This window comes from Aspergillus lentulus, assembly GCF_001445615.1.
Source record: "Aspergillus lentulus DNA, contig: Alt16, strain: IFM 54703, whole genome shotgun sequence".
In the NCBI taxonomy this organism is placed as follows: domain Eukaryota; kingdom Fungi; phylum Ascomycota; class Eurotiomycetes; order Eurotiales; family Aspergillaceae; genus Aspergillus; species Aspergillus lentulus.
In genome coordinates, this window is record NW_028322113.1 from 1,699,880 (window position 1) to 1,715,249 (window position 15,370).

At 49.4% G+C, this 15,370-nt stretch overlaps 5 protein-coding genes across 5 annotated transcripts; 3 read left to right on the forward strand and 2 right to left on the reverse strand.

Moving 5' to 3' along the window:
* Positions 1–887: 887 nt before the first annotated feature.
* Positions 888–1,982, forward strand: ALT_8026 (uncharacterized protein; the record flags this gene model as incomplete). Its single annotated transcript, XM_033555926.2, has 1 exon — positions 888–1,982. The coding sequence occupies one exon, from the start codon at positions 888–890 to the stop codon at positions 1,980–1,982; it is 1,095 nt and encodes a 364-aa protein (XP_033411817.2).
* Positions 1,983–3,314: 1,332 nt separating this feature from the next.
* Positions 3,315–4,277, forward strand: ALT_8027 (aromatic alcohol reductase; the record flags this gene model as incomplete). The annotated part of the gene is made up of 2 exons (XM_033555927.2): positions 3,315–3,350; positions 3,399–4,277. The coding sequence occupies 2 exons, from the start codon at positions 3,315–3,317 to the stop codon at positions 4,275–4,277; spliced, it is 915 nt and encodes a 304-aa protein (XP_033411818.2).
* Positions 4,278–6,461: 2,184 nt separating this feature from the next.
* Positions 6,462–7,660, reverse strand: ALT_8028 (uncharacterized protein; the record flags this gene model as incomplete). The annotated part of the gene is made up of 2 exons (XM_089600358.1): positions 6,462–7,581; positions 7,635–7,660. The coding sequence occupies 2 exons, from the start codon at positions 7,658–7,660 to the stop codon at positions 6,462–6,464; spliced, it is 1,146 nt and encodes a 381-aa protein (XP_089455251.1).
* A 4,218-nt stretch (positions 7,661–11,878) lies between these two features.
* On the forward strand, positions 11,879–13,103 carry ALT_8029 (uncharacterized protein; the record flags this gene model as incomplete). Its single annotated transcript, XM_033555928.1, has 3 exons — positions 11,879–12,077; positions 12,133–12,513; positions 12,595–13,103. 3 exons carry the CDS (start codon positions 11,879–11,881, stop codon positions 13,101–13,103), a joined length of 1,089 nt encoding a protein of 362 aa, XP_033411819.1.
* Positions 13,104–13,506: 403 nt separating this feature from the next.
* ALT_8030 (FAD-dependent oxidoreductase) lies at positions 13,507–15,115 on the reverse strand (the record flags this gene model as incomplete). Its single annotated transcript, XM_033555929.2, has 5 exons — positions 13,507–13,657; positions 13,711–13,789; positions 13,836–14,031; positions 14,084–14,611; positions 14,657–15,115. 5 exons carry the CDS (start codon positions 15,113–15,115, stop codon positions 13,507–13,509), a joined length of 1,413 nt encoding a protein of 470 aa, XP_033411820.2.
* Positions 15,116–15,370: the final 255 nt, after the last annotated feature.

Sequence of the window (15,370 nt, forward strand, 5' to 3'; positions counted from 1 at the left end):
ACGGGTTATCTAATGCTTTGTAATGACTTCGGCTGGATGGATTTTCCGGCAAATCAGGCTTCCCGCTTTCTGGCCAATCAACTTTCATGTTTATCCTCCAGCAGATTTCCTATTCTCGCGAGCATTGCTTCTTTGCTTACATGCAATGATCACCTGTATGGTGCGCGATTAACCTCCTCACAAAATTCTGCATGTTCTTGGCTAGCATGGGAGCCACTTCTCGGGAGCGTTATCGTTATGTCCGTTAGCCCGTCAGCCCATTTGCGACTCCGAGATAACTCAATCAGACCCCTGAGATCAAAACGGGGTTGCAAAACCTGCAAGTTGGTGCCTCCTTTCTTTTCACAGAAAGTGTAAATATTAAACCGCATTCCAGAGTTCGAAGAGTCAAGTGTGGAGAAGAAAAGCCTCATTGTCTCCGATGCACGAGCACTGGTCGCAAATGCGAGTATGAAAGTACAATATCCTCCACATTCTTCTCCTCAGCTTCTGCAATATCCATCCTTGACAACTCTTTTTCATTATCCTCAAACACAGTATGGCGAGAGCGTCGCGCTTTCGCCTACTATTTCCAGTACGCCGCAGCGTCCATTGGCGGTGAACTGGATGTTGATTTCTGGCGCACGATTGTCCCGCAGGTTTGCCGGAGTGAACCTGCTGTGTGGGATGCCATGATTGCTATCGGCTCACTGTTTGAGAATCCTGATCCCGGCCAGGACCTTGTCTCTCTACGTCGAAATCATTGTTGCTATCTCAATCAAAACCAACGAGACGCGTTGGAGTGGTATTCGCGCTCAGTATCTGCCGTTCGCCGGGGAATTGAACGTGGGACTGTAGACACCTTTGTCGGACTCATTACATGCGTCTTATTTATCTGCATTGAGGCCATGTTAGGAGGTATGGAGGAGGCTCTACGTCTCTATGGTCAAGGTGTGCAGCTTATTCTCGCTTGCAGGGCCATGACAGCAACCAAAACCTCCATACTAAAGGATACAATTATCCCGATTTTCGTCCGATTAGGAGCAGTCACTTCCAGCGCTGGCGTTCTAGTGAGCAATCTGTTACGAGTGACTGAACTTACATCCAGACCCGATTTTGTCTCCCTCAAGTCTGCTCGGGAGGCCATCGTTATCCTCGCTATAGAGATCCCCCTGTTTGAATTAGCTTGCGAAGAGTATCTGATAAAGTCGCACGCCTGCTGTATATCCCAAGAAATGATGGATCAGCGAAGAACCCTGTCGGCTAGGCTACGGAGCTGGCGCACAGCATTTGCTACCTTGATGGCTCGTTGCACAAAAGACTCATCGCAAGTCAGTACCGGCGCTCTTCTCCTCTCTTACCATGAGATGTTATTCGTCATGCTCGGGGTCTGCATATCGCCATCACGGATCACAACTGATGATTATCTACCAAATTTCCAAACTATAATCGAACAATCTAGCATCGCATTAAGTGGTTCAGCGCGGCATGATGGCACCCAATCGCCATTTACCTTTGAACTCAGCGTTGGTCTTCCGCTTTGGTTCACATGTGTTAGGTGCCGCGAACCTACAATTCGACGGACAGCACTCGCCCTTCTTCGTCAAGCACATCAGGTGGAGGGGCTCTACAAGCGCGACATTGGTGCCACGATGGGCGAACGAATCATGACGTTAGAAGAAATGCATGGGACGGCAATAAGCGCAGGTCAAAGCCCCTTCAGCTTGGATTTCAAACCTGGCGCAAGCCCATACCCTACACTTACCGAGGAGAAAACCAGGACACCAGCACTGCTCGTCCCTGGCGAAGCACGCATTAGACCCCTCGGTGCCTTTCGGCCACGAGACGGTTATCCTCCTGGAACGACAGAGGAGGACATGGCCAAGTTGAGCCGAAACCGTGACCAAACCTTTCTGCACTTTTCATGGAACGAGCGCGATCCGTCTAATAACACCTGGCGGACGATCTATGGATATGCTCCTATTGATTTTGAAATTGCCTAAATAGTTGGATGTGAACTGAAGAAATAGAAGAAGTAAACCGAGGGGCCCAGTCTATAGAGTAGCGTATAACCTTATTCTTATCACCGCGCATCCTATTTTGCAGCATAATTACTGGGGATCCTCTGGTATTAACTTTAGCATTAGCATATTTTCTAAATGAATTGCGCCATGCAGTGCCATTCTCGATCTCTTATCTTGCGGCTGCATACTGTATTCTTGGAATATATTCTAATCTTAACTTGAAGTTAGCTCTATCTTAACCAATTCAAGGCACATTCCTGACCATGCGAGACTGTTGTCCCCTCGGCCCTGCGTAGATTATGATAGAAATGGCTGACAGGAGATCCTGACTCCCGGCTTAGATGCGTGTCGCCAGGATTCATCCCTGAGATAACGACGACCAATCTTCTTAGGGTTTACAGGAACCATCCGAATTTCCTTGCCACTTTTGAAACGGGCTAGCCCCCTAGATCAAAGCTTGGGCTGTGCATCCTGTGGCCAGCCTGGTAGGTTCTGGACTTCTGGCGGTACAAGTGCCCGTGGACCTACCTCACTTCGGAGAATTGTTCCAAGACACGGCCTCCACCAGTTCCTCCAGTCCTGGGTCGGTATTTAGCGGCAGACTGGTAGTAAAGGGTCCACGATAACTGTAGGCTAGTGGAACCAGCTCGATCAATCATCAGACCATGTGGTGCTGACATGATAAGCTCAAGGGTCCAGACCAGACTATGTACCTTGATGGACAATGGTAGATATGAGTAGTTATCAATTATCATAGTTCATACTTCCAGCTATCAGCAAACTTATTCTACTCGGTACCGAACCTTACCCCAGGCGGAGAAGCCAATCAAGTGCATCCCCCGCGCTTATCAATAAGGGGTAGCTAACCGCAAACGGCGGCATATTTCGCCAAGTATCAATAAACCGTTCCAATACACGAGTCTATGGACACATTATTCTACAGTTCAAGTGTCTCAGTTTGAGAGATCAGGTCCCCTTGGCGATGAGGCTATGGCAGACATATAGTCAGCATTCATAAGCGTCATAGTCAGAGAGGCGCAGAAGACACTAGGATAACCTTATTGCTATTCCCAAACTTTCTTCAGCAACGGTCTTGCATTTCTAATTATTAGAAATGATCTGAATTGTATACCGGGGTGGGAGCCAGATGTGCTATATATATAGCCCCTCCCCGCAGTTGTCAAGTTGGTCAAGTCATAGCAATCAAGCAACTGCAGTACAAACTACAACGTACAACCCATCAGAGTCCAATTCAACTCAGTGTATACACTATACTTCTAAGATACCATCTCCATCCACAACACAAACACAATGGCACAGACAATCAAGAACGTCGCTCTCGCAGGGGTTCGTCATTCATTCTCCTCTCGGTAATGTTCCTACTGACAGGCATAGGCAACCGGCAACGCCGGCTCCAACATCCTAACCGCCCTCCTCGACACCGGTAAATTCACCATCACCGTCCTAACCCGCAAACCAAACCCCCACCTCCCCCCCAGCGTAACCACCCAAGTCGTCGACTTCGACTCTTTCGACTCCATCACCGCCGCCCTAAAAGGCCAAGATGCCTTCATCGACGCCACCTCCGTCCCAGACCCCAGCGTCGCCATCCGCCTCATCGACGCCGCCGTCGCAGCAGGCGTTCACCGCTTCATCCCCGCCGAGTTCAGCATCGACCCCACCGCCACCACCTGCCGCGCCCTGCCTGTCTTCGCCGGCAAGGCCACAGTTTATGAATATCTCCGCCAGGTCGCCGCCGACGGCCGGATAACCTATACCATTATTTCCACCGGGGCTTTCCTAGACTGGAATCTGCGGACGGGGTTCTTGAACATCGACATCGGCAAGAAGCGCATCGATCTGCTGAATGACGGGTCGCGTGTCACCCCCTGGACGCTTTTGTCCGCGGTAGGCAAAGCTGTGGCGAATGCTCTGCTGCGCGTGGACGAAACCAAGAACAGGACGTGCTATGTGTGCAGTATCATGAAGAGTCAGAGGGAGGTGGGCGAGCTGGCGCAGGAGGCTCTGGGCAAGGAGGGCTGGAGCGTGCAGAGTCAGGATCCTGCAAAGGCGCTGGAGGATGCGATGGCGCAGTTCAAGGTCGGGAAGGTCACGGTTGAGGTTATCGGGGCTATGATTCGGTGGACGCTTACGCAGCCGGAGAGCGCGGCTGGCTGGGCCAAGGATGATAATGAGTTGCTGGGGGTTCCGACTATGACGGATGAGGAGGTCAAGCAGTTGATTAAGCAGATTGCGGAGGAGATGAAGGCATAATCTCATGGCTTGGCTTGGCTTGGTTTCCTTCCTCTGTTTTCTCTTTCTTGTCACTTCCTAATGCACTTGTCTATCATCTCTGATGATTAGGATACGAAATAGAAGCCATTTAACATTTGTCTGTATTCTGTCTTCATCAGTAGGTGTAGTAGCAACATCGCGGAGATAACAGAATAGTAATAGTCAGCATAGCAAAATACTACAGTTGAGGAGGGTTCCATGCGCATAGGGCTACGGGGAACATGCGCCGTGTTGAGGTGGGTGTACTATTAGGTATGTAAAGCTTGTCGACGATAGTCTTCCAATATGTCAAATAGTCAGGATACGGCTCTCCTATTCTGCATAGTCCCTTTCCCGACGCGCTTATGGGAGATATTGAAATTAAATCCAGCCCAGACGAGTCCTCGTCAGTCTAGGGTTTCATATCCATAATCGTAGCGGTATCATATTCTGGCAGAAGTCTATTCGAATTGGAATCGTGGAGGGATGGCACACAGAGGCGGTTTAATACCGCGTCCTTCTTCTGCTGTGACTGGTGGTATGTTCCATGTGGTTTGAATCTTTCGCAATGTTCCCAAAGCCGGTCGTCACCACGTAGAAGTTCGAATTCCCAGCCAGGGGGATTATATGGAGGTCAATGCGCCCCTGACCAACACATGACCTGGGAGCTCCATCGCAGCCTGAAGAAGCTTCCTGGACAGCCTGTATTGTCTTGTCGTCACCTTGGATCTCAACTCGTTTCGTTCCGTGTAGATCTGTATTGCCAGCGGTGCCATTTCTGTCGTCCACATCCGTTCCATGCTGTCGTAGGTAATTGACACAGGCAAGTAGGGTATCGCCATAATCGCGTCGCCCGTACGTCTTCGACTGACGCTTTTCGAAGGCACTTCCACAGCAGGCCCGCATAATCCTCAAAGTGACTCTCGGCGAGGCAGGTTAGAACTACACGCGTTTGCGTAAGAGTCATCGCTCGGCAGTCTGCACTTGACTCATAATCTTCGACAGCGAAGGGTACGAAGGGAGAGGAAGAGGAAGAACTGTGGAAGGACAGTCAGACATTGCGAAGAATGAATAACTCTGATATACATACTCATCGGAGCTATTAAAATAGCCCATTTTGGGTCGCAGGCAGGTCTGTAAAACACTCAGTATAAAGTCGTACTTGGTTCAAAGCAAAAAGCTTAATCAACGAAAGTGCATGGACGGAGAAGAAAGAGAAGTGGAGGAAACAGAAAAATTCACTGCCTGACTTCAATCATATAAATACTTCACTCTGGTTGCTGTACGGGACAGGAAGGAGCTGTCTTGGAGGTGCGGCTGCTTATCTTAATCAGAAAAGCATGATACTCTGAGTACTAGCAGCTTATCATCCAGCTACCTAAATATGAGGCCTTTTGAAGACCTCTGAGCATACACTGTGCTGGTTTCTATGCCGTCCATGCCAGCAGAATATGTCAAATTTAATAGGATCTCTCTGCATGCCTGCTTTCACCCATCACTCCAGTTGATGCCGCAGTTCACGGGCTGCTTCCCCAGGCACTCCCTTTCTCATATTCTCCAATAAGTCTCCATCATGTCTAATGTACCACGAATCAAAAATTTATTACGCATTAGTATGGATGCACTTATGGTAGACCCATAATTGTCTGGGATTGAACTTATGTCATATTGCTACGCCATACTAGTACCTTGGAGCTCGTCTTAGCTTCATCCTTTCGGACTACTGGACCCCAGCACCACGATGAGGTGCGAACTCTTCGCTGGGGATATCTAATGGATATACAGCGATAAACGGCGATAGATCGCGACAGATCGCAATGTATGGCAATATATGGCAATATCTCCTCCTTGTGACGGACTACGCCTTATACCTGCCAATGCAGGATGCGTCATTACCCTTGAAAAAGGAACCGTCTCTCAGAGTGTCTGGATGATCACGCCCCTCCCAGGATATCAGAGCCAGAAAACGAGAAAAACAAAGGAAACAAAGGAAACAAAGGAAACAAAGGAAACAAAGGAAACAAAGGAAACAAAGGAAACAAAGGAAACAAAGGAAATCAATGACAATCAACGACAGGACGGGAGGGGCATAGAGAGGGGACGGATGGACCAAGGAGCAGTTGTCATGGAGGGATGCCACAGCTACAAAATAGGAATAGGGGATACAGAACTGAAGAAGGCAGTTTAATACCGACGCTTCTTCTGCTGTGGCACATCCATGGCTGCAGCCTTCTCATCCTGGTACGTTACCTCCATTGCCGCCTGAAGAAGCTTCCTGGCTTCCTGTACAGCCTGTATTGCCTTGTCGCCACCTCTGGATCTCAACACTGCTATGTCTTCGAGGATGCCGTCAAAGGCATGAAGACCCTCGGAACTTGTCGAAGGTTGGTGTGCTTTCGAGGACCCGGAAACCGTCCTCTTTCTCGGCGACACCGACCGTATGTTGTCAGGCGACTCGTTGCCGTGTCTTGTCGGTCCAATGCTGCTATCCTCGGGTGGCGGCAAACGGGGGGTTCTGGATTCGCGATGGTCCTCCAACCGGTCGTGATCCTTTTCCGCAAGCCAACTCGCACTGTCTCTATAGAAATGCATCAACCGCTCTAAATACTTACGGTTCGGCACTTGGTCTTCTGGCAGTACTTGGGAGAGCATCTCAATATCCCGGTCAATAGCCTCGGCCAGTGCGCGCGAGTTGCCGGCGATATTAGGATTCCCAACCTCTGCATGGCAGGCCTCGTTTCGTTCCGTGTATATCTGTATTGCCAGACGGGCCGTCTCCTCATCCACATCCATTCCATGCTGCCGTAAGTAATTGACACAGGCAAGGAGGGTGTCGGCATAAGCGCCTCGCCCATACTTGCCTTCGACGATCAGCCTTTCATTGAATGCGCCTACACGATCCGGTAGTTCGTCTTTGAGAGCGATCGATGCTTTCCGAAGGCACTTCCACAGTCGGCCCGCATAATCCCCAAGGTGTACAAGAAATTCTAGTCGAGCTGTGCTGCCCTTAGTGCTTGTCAACGAACCAGATGCTGATGCCTGTGACTCTCGGCGAAGGCAGTCTAAAACTGCACGCGTCTGCGCAAGTGTCAAAGTGCAGGGTTTGTTAGCAAGGTCTGCCCGATGCAGAGCCTCCTTGGCAGCACGGTGGTCGGGTAAGGGCATCTCAGCAGCTTCTTCCGCAGGTGCCGGAGGGTTACCTGTATCATCGCCAGCAATGCCCAAGTCATGAGGAGAATTCTTACCTGATGTAGTAAACTCATCATCGTCGGGACCGGGTGTCACGAAGGGAGAGGTGGAAGACCTATAGAAGGACAGTCAGGCATTGCGAAGAATGAATAACTGTGATATACATACTCATCGGAGCTATTAAAATAGCCCATTTTGGGTCGCAGGCAGGTCTGTAAAACACTGAGAATAAAAGTCGTACTTCAAGGCAACAGGCTTGATCAACAAAAGTGCACGAATTGTGAAGAAATAGAGAATCGAGAGCAGGGACTCAATCATATAAACATCTCACTTTGCTTGCTCTACGTGGCGGGAAGGAGCTGTCGTGGAGGTGCCGCTTGCTTGTAAGCAATATCTCAAGTGGGAAAGAGTGACGCTCCGAGTACTGGCAGCATATCATCCAACTACCTAGATAGAGGCCTTTTGACGGCCTCCGAGCATACACTGTGCTGGAGTATCTTCCCTCCAGAGAACCGCGATACATGGAATTTGAGAACGCCTTCTTCTGAAGCCTATATATGCTTGAATTGATTCATAACATGTTAGGGTATATCCTGGAGGTACAGCAATCTCAAGTCAAGACATGTAGCCTTATTCCACTTATCAGGCTAGCCATATGACTCTAAAGGTATATTATCTGAATGCAAGCATCCACTGTGCCGGTGTCTGTACCATTTTCGGGAGCATAATATGTCAAATTTGAAAGCGTCTTTCTGCATGCCCGCTTTTGTCCATTGCTCCAGTTGATGCCGCAGTGCACGGGCTATTCCCCCGGGCAGCCTCTTCTCCACTCGATCAATGAAGCACCTGTTGAGTTTCGAAAAGAAGAGGTCGATGTCGTCAAATTCATAGGCGGTTCGGTCGCCATCGTCTCTAAAATATGCCCCTGTGTCTGAGAGAATCGTCCAATCTCGGACCCTGCCACATTTTTTCGAGTGACGCAGTTTCTTGGATGAGACATTCTGTAATCGACAGAAGGGTAGGGAGACGATCTGGTGATCCATGAATTCGTAATCGAACCACGGCGCATATGTCAGACTTCTCAGTGGTTTCCCCTGCTTATGCCATTTTCTTCCCTTGTCTGCTGCATGAAGAAGGTGGATATCCATGGTTCGTATCGACTTTGCCATGCTGAGAAAGTCCACTAGCACCTGAAGTCTTTCGAACAGTAGTATCAGTTGGCCAGGACTTGAGGGTTTTGGTGGCAGGATGTCGATGCGCACATGTACCCTATGGAAAGGGAAATTGTTCAAGCCGAGATAAGATGCGCGGCCCATACAACCAAGGGTGAATCTCAGCCTGAACTTTCGGAGTCTACAGCAAGTCCATGAAGAATCAAGCGGATCAATGGTAAATGAGACAGTAAGATTGGAATACAGATGATGCGATATCTCGTCGTGTAGTCTCTTGCTGGTGCAAAGGATAGTAAGCGAAGTGTTTCGTCTCGGCCATTCCATTTCAGGATAACGTTTGGTGTCCGCGTAAGGGAGTAGCCAGTCCCATATACAGAGCCGCAGCTCAGGTGGCAGCTTTGCGAAAACCCCGAGTTCAGTGCGTTGGGATGACATAATGTGTGGTAGATTGGAATGATGGATGAAAATAGGTGATGTTGCCAACTTGCGATATAGATTTATGATTTGTATTGCTTTGGATGACTCACTCATTAACTATAGGGAATGACATCGAAATCGCATCAGCAAGGCCCTTGAAGTTGTCATCTTAGACGTGTGACCTTGTCTACCGTGGAACGAGACGCTGTACTCTTAATCTCTATTTATAGACAATACAGGCTCAAGCCCTGATCTCAACCGTAGTCTTCGAATCTTCCAGTTGAGGTGCTCTTGACCATTACCTGATACATTTAAAAAGAAATGCGCACATTTCGCATGAGCCTGTGCACTGTCAACCCTTCTATGCTGTGAATTCCGAGTCCAACTAACATTGATCTCGAAGCCTGTACCGGCAGGCTGCCCACTATGCACCTCTTCGTGTTTCCTCCTTTCCTTCTCTCCCACACCCTCTCTCTACAACTGATTCTAAGCCTCGGAAGTTAAACAAACACCTTCTTTCTTCCTTCTTGTTATAAGTTAATCTACTGAGAGTCATTGATGACACCCCGTCTGGTTTCTAAAACAATGTTAGTTCTCACGCTTCTTTTATATTGAAACAACTACTGATGGATCAGAATCACATTCATTACAGATCAGGTTACAATGACAGCACCAAATCTGAGCCTCAAGTCTGTAAGTATGACTATCATTGACTATATACGCTACTAATACTAATCCTCCTACGTGTTAAGCACAAACCTCTTATGAGGCTGCTTCTTTTCTGCTTGCAGAGAGGTCATCCCCTGATCAGATGCCCTTTAAGGAAAGGTTTGATGTTCCTGGGCCATGTGTTAATAATGCTGCAACTTTCTAATGACATATTCAGAAATTCAATGCTATTAGAAAACATTAATAATAGACTAGATTGGCGCTGCTGGAGAAGAACAACTATGCAGCTGTCCAGTCTATGCCACCTCTGCCTCCCCCACCTAATACACGTGCAATCAGTATGGCGGGAAACGCATCCGTCATAACGGTTGGCTCATCCTCATCCTCAATCCTTTATTCTGCCTACTCTTCAAATCTGTGGTCCCTACATGCTACCGTCAGCAGGACAATATCTTCTGCGAGTATCGTTAACATCATCCTACCTGTTGTTCGGCAGCGCCAAGTTCATGAGGAACAGCATCGTTACATGGCAGCAATTCCCACGGGGCTTTTAGTGAGTCTGAATCCCATAATAAAATACAATGGTGAGGATTTGAAGATTCAACAAGTCCTACCTGATCACATCTTGGTACAGCCAGTCCAGTCTTTGGCTGTACAGCCGTCTTGATACCAGAAACCATTTGCGACTCCATCCTGGCGGAGACACAGTCCAGATGTGGTACAATATCTCCACCCCCAAAAGGCCCAAGGCGACAGCACGCGTTGCGATTACGCTTGAGTTACATGCCTGCCAATCTGAGGGTAGAGTGTTTCCGCCAGGGTCGTAACAAGTGCTGCGTGCAATCCTTGGTGTGAAGGAAAGCAGTATGAATGGTGTATACCAATGCCAATACATGATTTCCTAAAATAAAAGCAACGGAAAATTTCTGTCGGCGGGAATAAGGCAACTCACCCCAATTAATGATCCTCCATCAGGGGCTGGGGTCAGTTGGACACTAACAAAGAAAGGTAGCTACAGAACTGATGTAACAGACTGGCATTATTTCGAGTCAGGACCGCTCAGCTTTGGAATTGATTATCGAAGATGGCAGCCAGCATCTCAACTATGTATAGTCCACTACAGAGCTGTTTGGAATCTTTATTATACAATACCAACTGCTACAGGCTGTTCTCGATATGACTATTGTACAATATCCATTGGCTTATCCAGGCCATGGTATAGAGGCGTACTTTGATTTATATTAGCCATTTGATAAAGATCATTCCGAATATAATTCTACGACGGGGGTAGGGTTACCCATTGAGTCCAGTAACACTTCCAATCCCTGATGCAATGGCAATTGGGAAACAATGACAACTGCCTGGCAGTATTTCTCTCAGAGCAAGTCATATCTAGGCCTCCTAAAGTCAGACCACCATGGTGGATGAATGTGATTGAAGATTGTGAAGCCCTGAATCAAGACATTGTCTTGAATGATTTGTCTCACACTCTTAATTCATTGCACTCTTCAGTATATGCACCAAACAACAGCCATTCTAGCACTTCCACTATTCTGTACTTGCAAAGAAACGACATACTAGGCAATAGACCTTATTCAGTCTCTAGACGAATAAGCATAGATGACTGGCTTGTATGGAGATCCACACTGCAAGTCTGAATGAATTATTGATGAGCATACATGTCTTATAGCTCATTGTCAGGGATCACAATGGCATTGCTTGTTAACATGTATACCAATCAATTGGTAGCCTCGACATATCCTGGTTCAATAGGAACACCTTGTCAGTCACTTGGTATAAATACGTTGCTCTCCATCAACAACAGTTTCCATCAGTAGATCCCAAGAACCTCTCTAGCATCTCCATCAAACAAGGTAAGCTCACAGATATCTTGTCTATCGACAGACAGCTAATCGGGGAACAGCCTTACCACTATTACAGACACCACTTACAGCAGCCAACATGACCATCGAACCTGTAAGCATTCCTTTGATCGACTGTGTGCTGTGCGTTTGCTGATTTTCCCTGGCATTCAATCCGACGTTGTAGAACCAGAGGAACGCGGTTGCTTCCCATTGTCACCATGACATCAATATTCAAAAATTATCAGACTTTTTTATTTGAGCAGTTCAAGTTTCAAACCAAATAGCCACAATGGGAGGCTACTATTACACTGGCTGTGTCGTATGCGGCATTGAAGCCGGGTTTGGCTCCTGTCAGTCGATCTGTGCTCATTACAGGGATTTGAAGAAGTCGGGTCAGGGAGCCCAGCTGCGTTGGCTCGATGCAGACGAGTTGGAAAGGACGTATCGATTCCGGGAGAAGAGAGAGTGGGTGGATACTTTACGTCTAAGTCGGTTTCCTTGCTGCCGTTCAATCAATTGTGTTGAGCTGATCATCTCACACAGTCTATTTTGATCGATCGAGCCAGGCGTATCGACTATCCGGTATTGCACATCTTGCAGATCCCCACGCGACCTACTTTAAGGCTCCAATCGACAGAAACCAAGCATGCATTGGCTTAACCAACCGAGACCCAGCCGGTCTCGTCAGGTGCCACGCTCAGAATGTCGCTCTGTGGTCCAGATCATTGGCTAAGCCGGTGGACTGGCGTGAATTCGCCTTTGTGGTTCATGCCTCATGTTGGTCATTGACCCTGAGAATTGTTGATCCGCACGCGGAGGATCATCTCCATACCATCCTTGCCGTCTCGTTAAAGAGGATGACGGAGCTCCACACCGAGGAGTTTGGAGTTCTGGATTCATGTAACAAGAAGCAGCGCGCACAGGGTACGGGTAGCCGGCATCTCCGGGACCAAGTCAATCAATAGATGGAAAACAACGGCTGACTCTGATCTGTTTCAACCGTAGATCCCTTTCGAAGCCCGGTTGTCGGGAGGCTGATCGAAGAATGCAAGCGACGACGGGCAGAACCTGCGCCGGCTCTGCGCCGGTCCTCCCGAGTGAGGTCCAGGATGCCGCGGCTAAATCTGCCTTGCGACATTCTCTGTTTGATTCTCGACAGGTTGGACTACCTGAGCGTCCGACGGTTCTGCCAGGCCGTAGACTGCCCCCCGATGGACAGCTATTGGCGCTGTCGAGCTGCTCCTCATCTTTTTGAGCTGGACGAGATCCGACATGAGGACCTTGACTGGCGGCACCTGTGCCTCGAGATTGAGAAGCTACGGAGGAGTAGCGAGACCTTTTGGGGTCGAGATCGTATACTGAAGATACTGCGTCATAACAAGGATGCTTGCCTGCGGAATTTGAAGAAGGCACAACCACTCACCCCGAAGGACGTTATCAATTATATCCAATTTGGCGCGGGACGTGATTCAGCGTTTAATCGTGTATTCAAGTATCCTGTTGAGTTTAACTAAGATATAAATCTATTGATAGTAGACTGTTTGTTGTGGATGCTACACCTGTACCCTACCCAGTGAATTCTATTCTTCCCCTTTCCAAGTCTCTCAGTTTCATCCAGCTTATCTCTTTACATTCATAGATCTTAGCAAACAGGCTATTATGCTGATTCGTGTTGAGCACAGATTGACTAGACATTTGGGGTAAGCGAGTCATACGCCTTGGATAGAGCACCATTGATCCAACCACAACCTCTTACTGTAGAGTGTAGACTATACAATATGAATTGCTCGAAGAAGGCTCGTCCTACCGAGTTATTTGCAAGATTTATTAAAAGACAGTCACCATTCTGTACAATACCAAATACAAGAAGCCTGCTTCAATCGGGGAAAGGGTATATCATATAACACACGAAAAACGTCAAAGCTTCACCTGAGCAGACTGCTGCTGGCCAACGACAGTGCCATTCGATAACTTCAACCCGATGGGAAGACCGCGAATATACTGCTGCGTGAATGGCTTTCCCCGGCGCTTGGCCAGAACCTCCTCGACGTCCTTGTACATGTCGTACCTGAGTCGCAGGTTAGACAGCGTGCAGGAAATCTCTTAACAGTCACGACTCACCCATTCATCTCCTCGATGGTCAGCTTGTCCTTCTCGCTAGCCACTTTGTACTTCGCGATATTGGTGTTGCTTGAGAAACCTGCCGACGTTAGCATCGACTTCGCCTATGAACCGGAGGTGCCTACCAATCCGCTCGTTGATATTGACTGCTGCCTTGGCCGACGCCGCCTGCACCTTCGTAACACGCGGTAGTCGAATCTCCTGGTATGCCTGCAGCGTCTCGGCGACATTGCCGTCAAAATAGTCCGGCCTGAAGAGGATGCCCAGCGCAGCGGCATCCTCGATAGCCATGCAGGCACCCTGACTCTGGTGTGGCATCATCTACAACCTATCAGCCGAGAGCGATCCTGACCGGAATCGGGGAAAAACGTACCGGATGACCAGCATCGCCCAACAGACACACCATATTACGGACCAGATACGGGTACGGCTGATGCACCCACAGCCGCCACGGCCGGATCTCCTGCCCGATCGCCAGATGCGCCCGAACCTGCTTGTCCAGCTCGGGATACGGCGCCAGCAGCTCCTCAACCGGCCGATCCGTGCCACCCCAAGTGTGGTTCGTGAAATCGCCCTTCTCCCGCGGGAAGAAGCAGTAGTACGAGAGCAGGCTGCCGCCGTTGCAGGGCGACAGCACGATCTTGTCCCAGCTGTTATCCTGCCCGCCCCAGTACTCCAGCGCGCTGTGCTGCGAGTAATCGACCAGCCCGAGGCGAACGGCGTCCTCGGTGCGCACGTTGGCGTGCAGACAGCTCGAGTCGGCGGGCTTCTTCTCCGGCTTTAGACCGATGATGCTGCGCACGGCGGAGCCGATGCCGTCTGCGCCGACGATGAGGTCGTGCTGCGCGGTTTTGCCGTTGGCGAAGGTGATTACCCCGGTTTCGAGGTTTATATCTTTGCACTGCCTCCATTAGTACCGTATCAATGTGGCGGTCAGGAGTCCTACCTGATGGTTCACGAGCAGCTTCACCGGCATCCCCTCTCCCTCCGCTTGCATCGCACAGTCCTTCAACATGGCATGCATGTACTGCCGATGGAACATGTAGTACACGTACCCCCAGCGCTCCTCATACCCATCCAGGTCGTACACGCTGACCGGCTCCCCCGTCTTCCAATCGCGGTTGATCAACTTGCGCAGCACAACCGGGTCCCCCTTGGCGATATCCACCTTCCACTCGTGCAGCCAGCGCGTGCCGTTCGCCGCGCACGAGATCGAAGCGCCCACTTCCCCGGCGAAATCATGGCGCTCGTATATGGTTACTTCGTGGCCTGCGCGACGCAACGCAATAGATGCTGCGAGGCCGCCGATGCCACCTCCCACGACGCCAACGCTGAGTCGTCTCCAGCCTGTGCCGGTGGATCGCATATTGCTCGCCGAGTCTGTGTCTGGATATTGCAGTCGCATGTTGAGTATTTTGTTGCACGTTTGGAGTTTCACTTGGAAAGATCTAGTGACCAGGTCTTATACATCGTTCGGCCGCCGCGAACCGCAGTACTATGTGCGGGCCGCAGACTGGTGCACTATCCGCAGCGGGCTTGGTAGATCAGAAGAGAGTCAGGATCGCCGTTTCTATCCGCGTTCAGCAGCTGATATCTTCGAGTCGGACTGATGTGAGGTTCTTCCTATCTAAAGGATAAGCTCTTTTCTGTGAACCGTGGC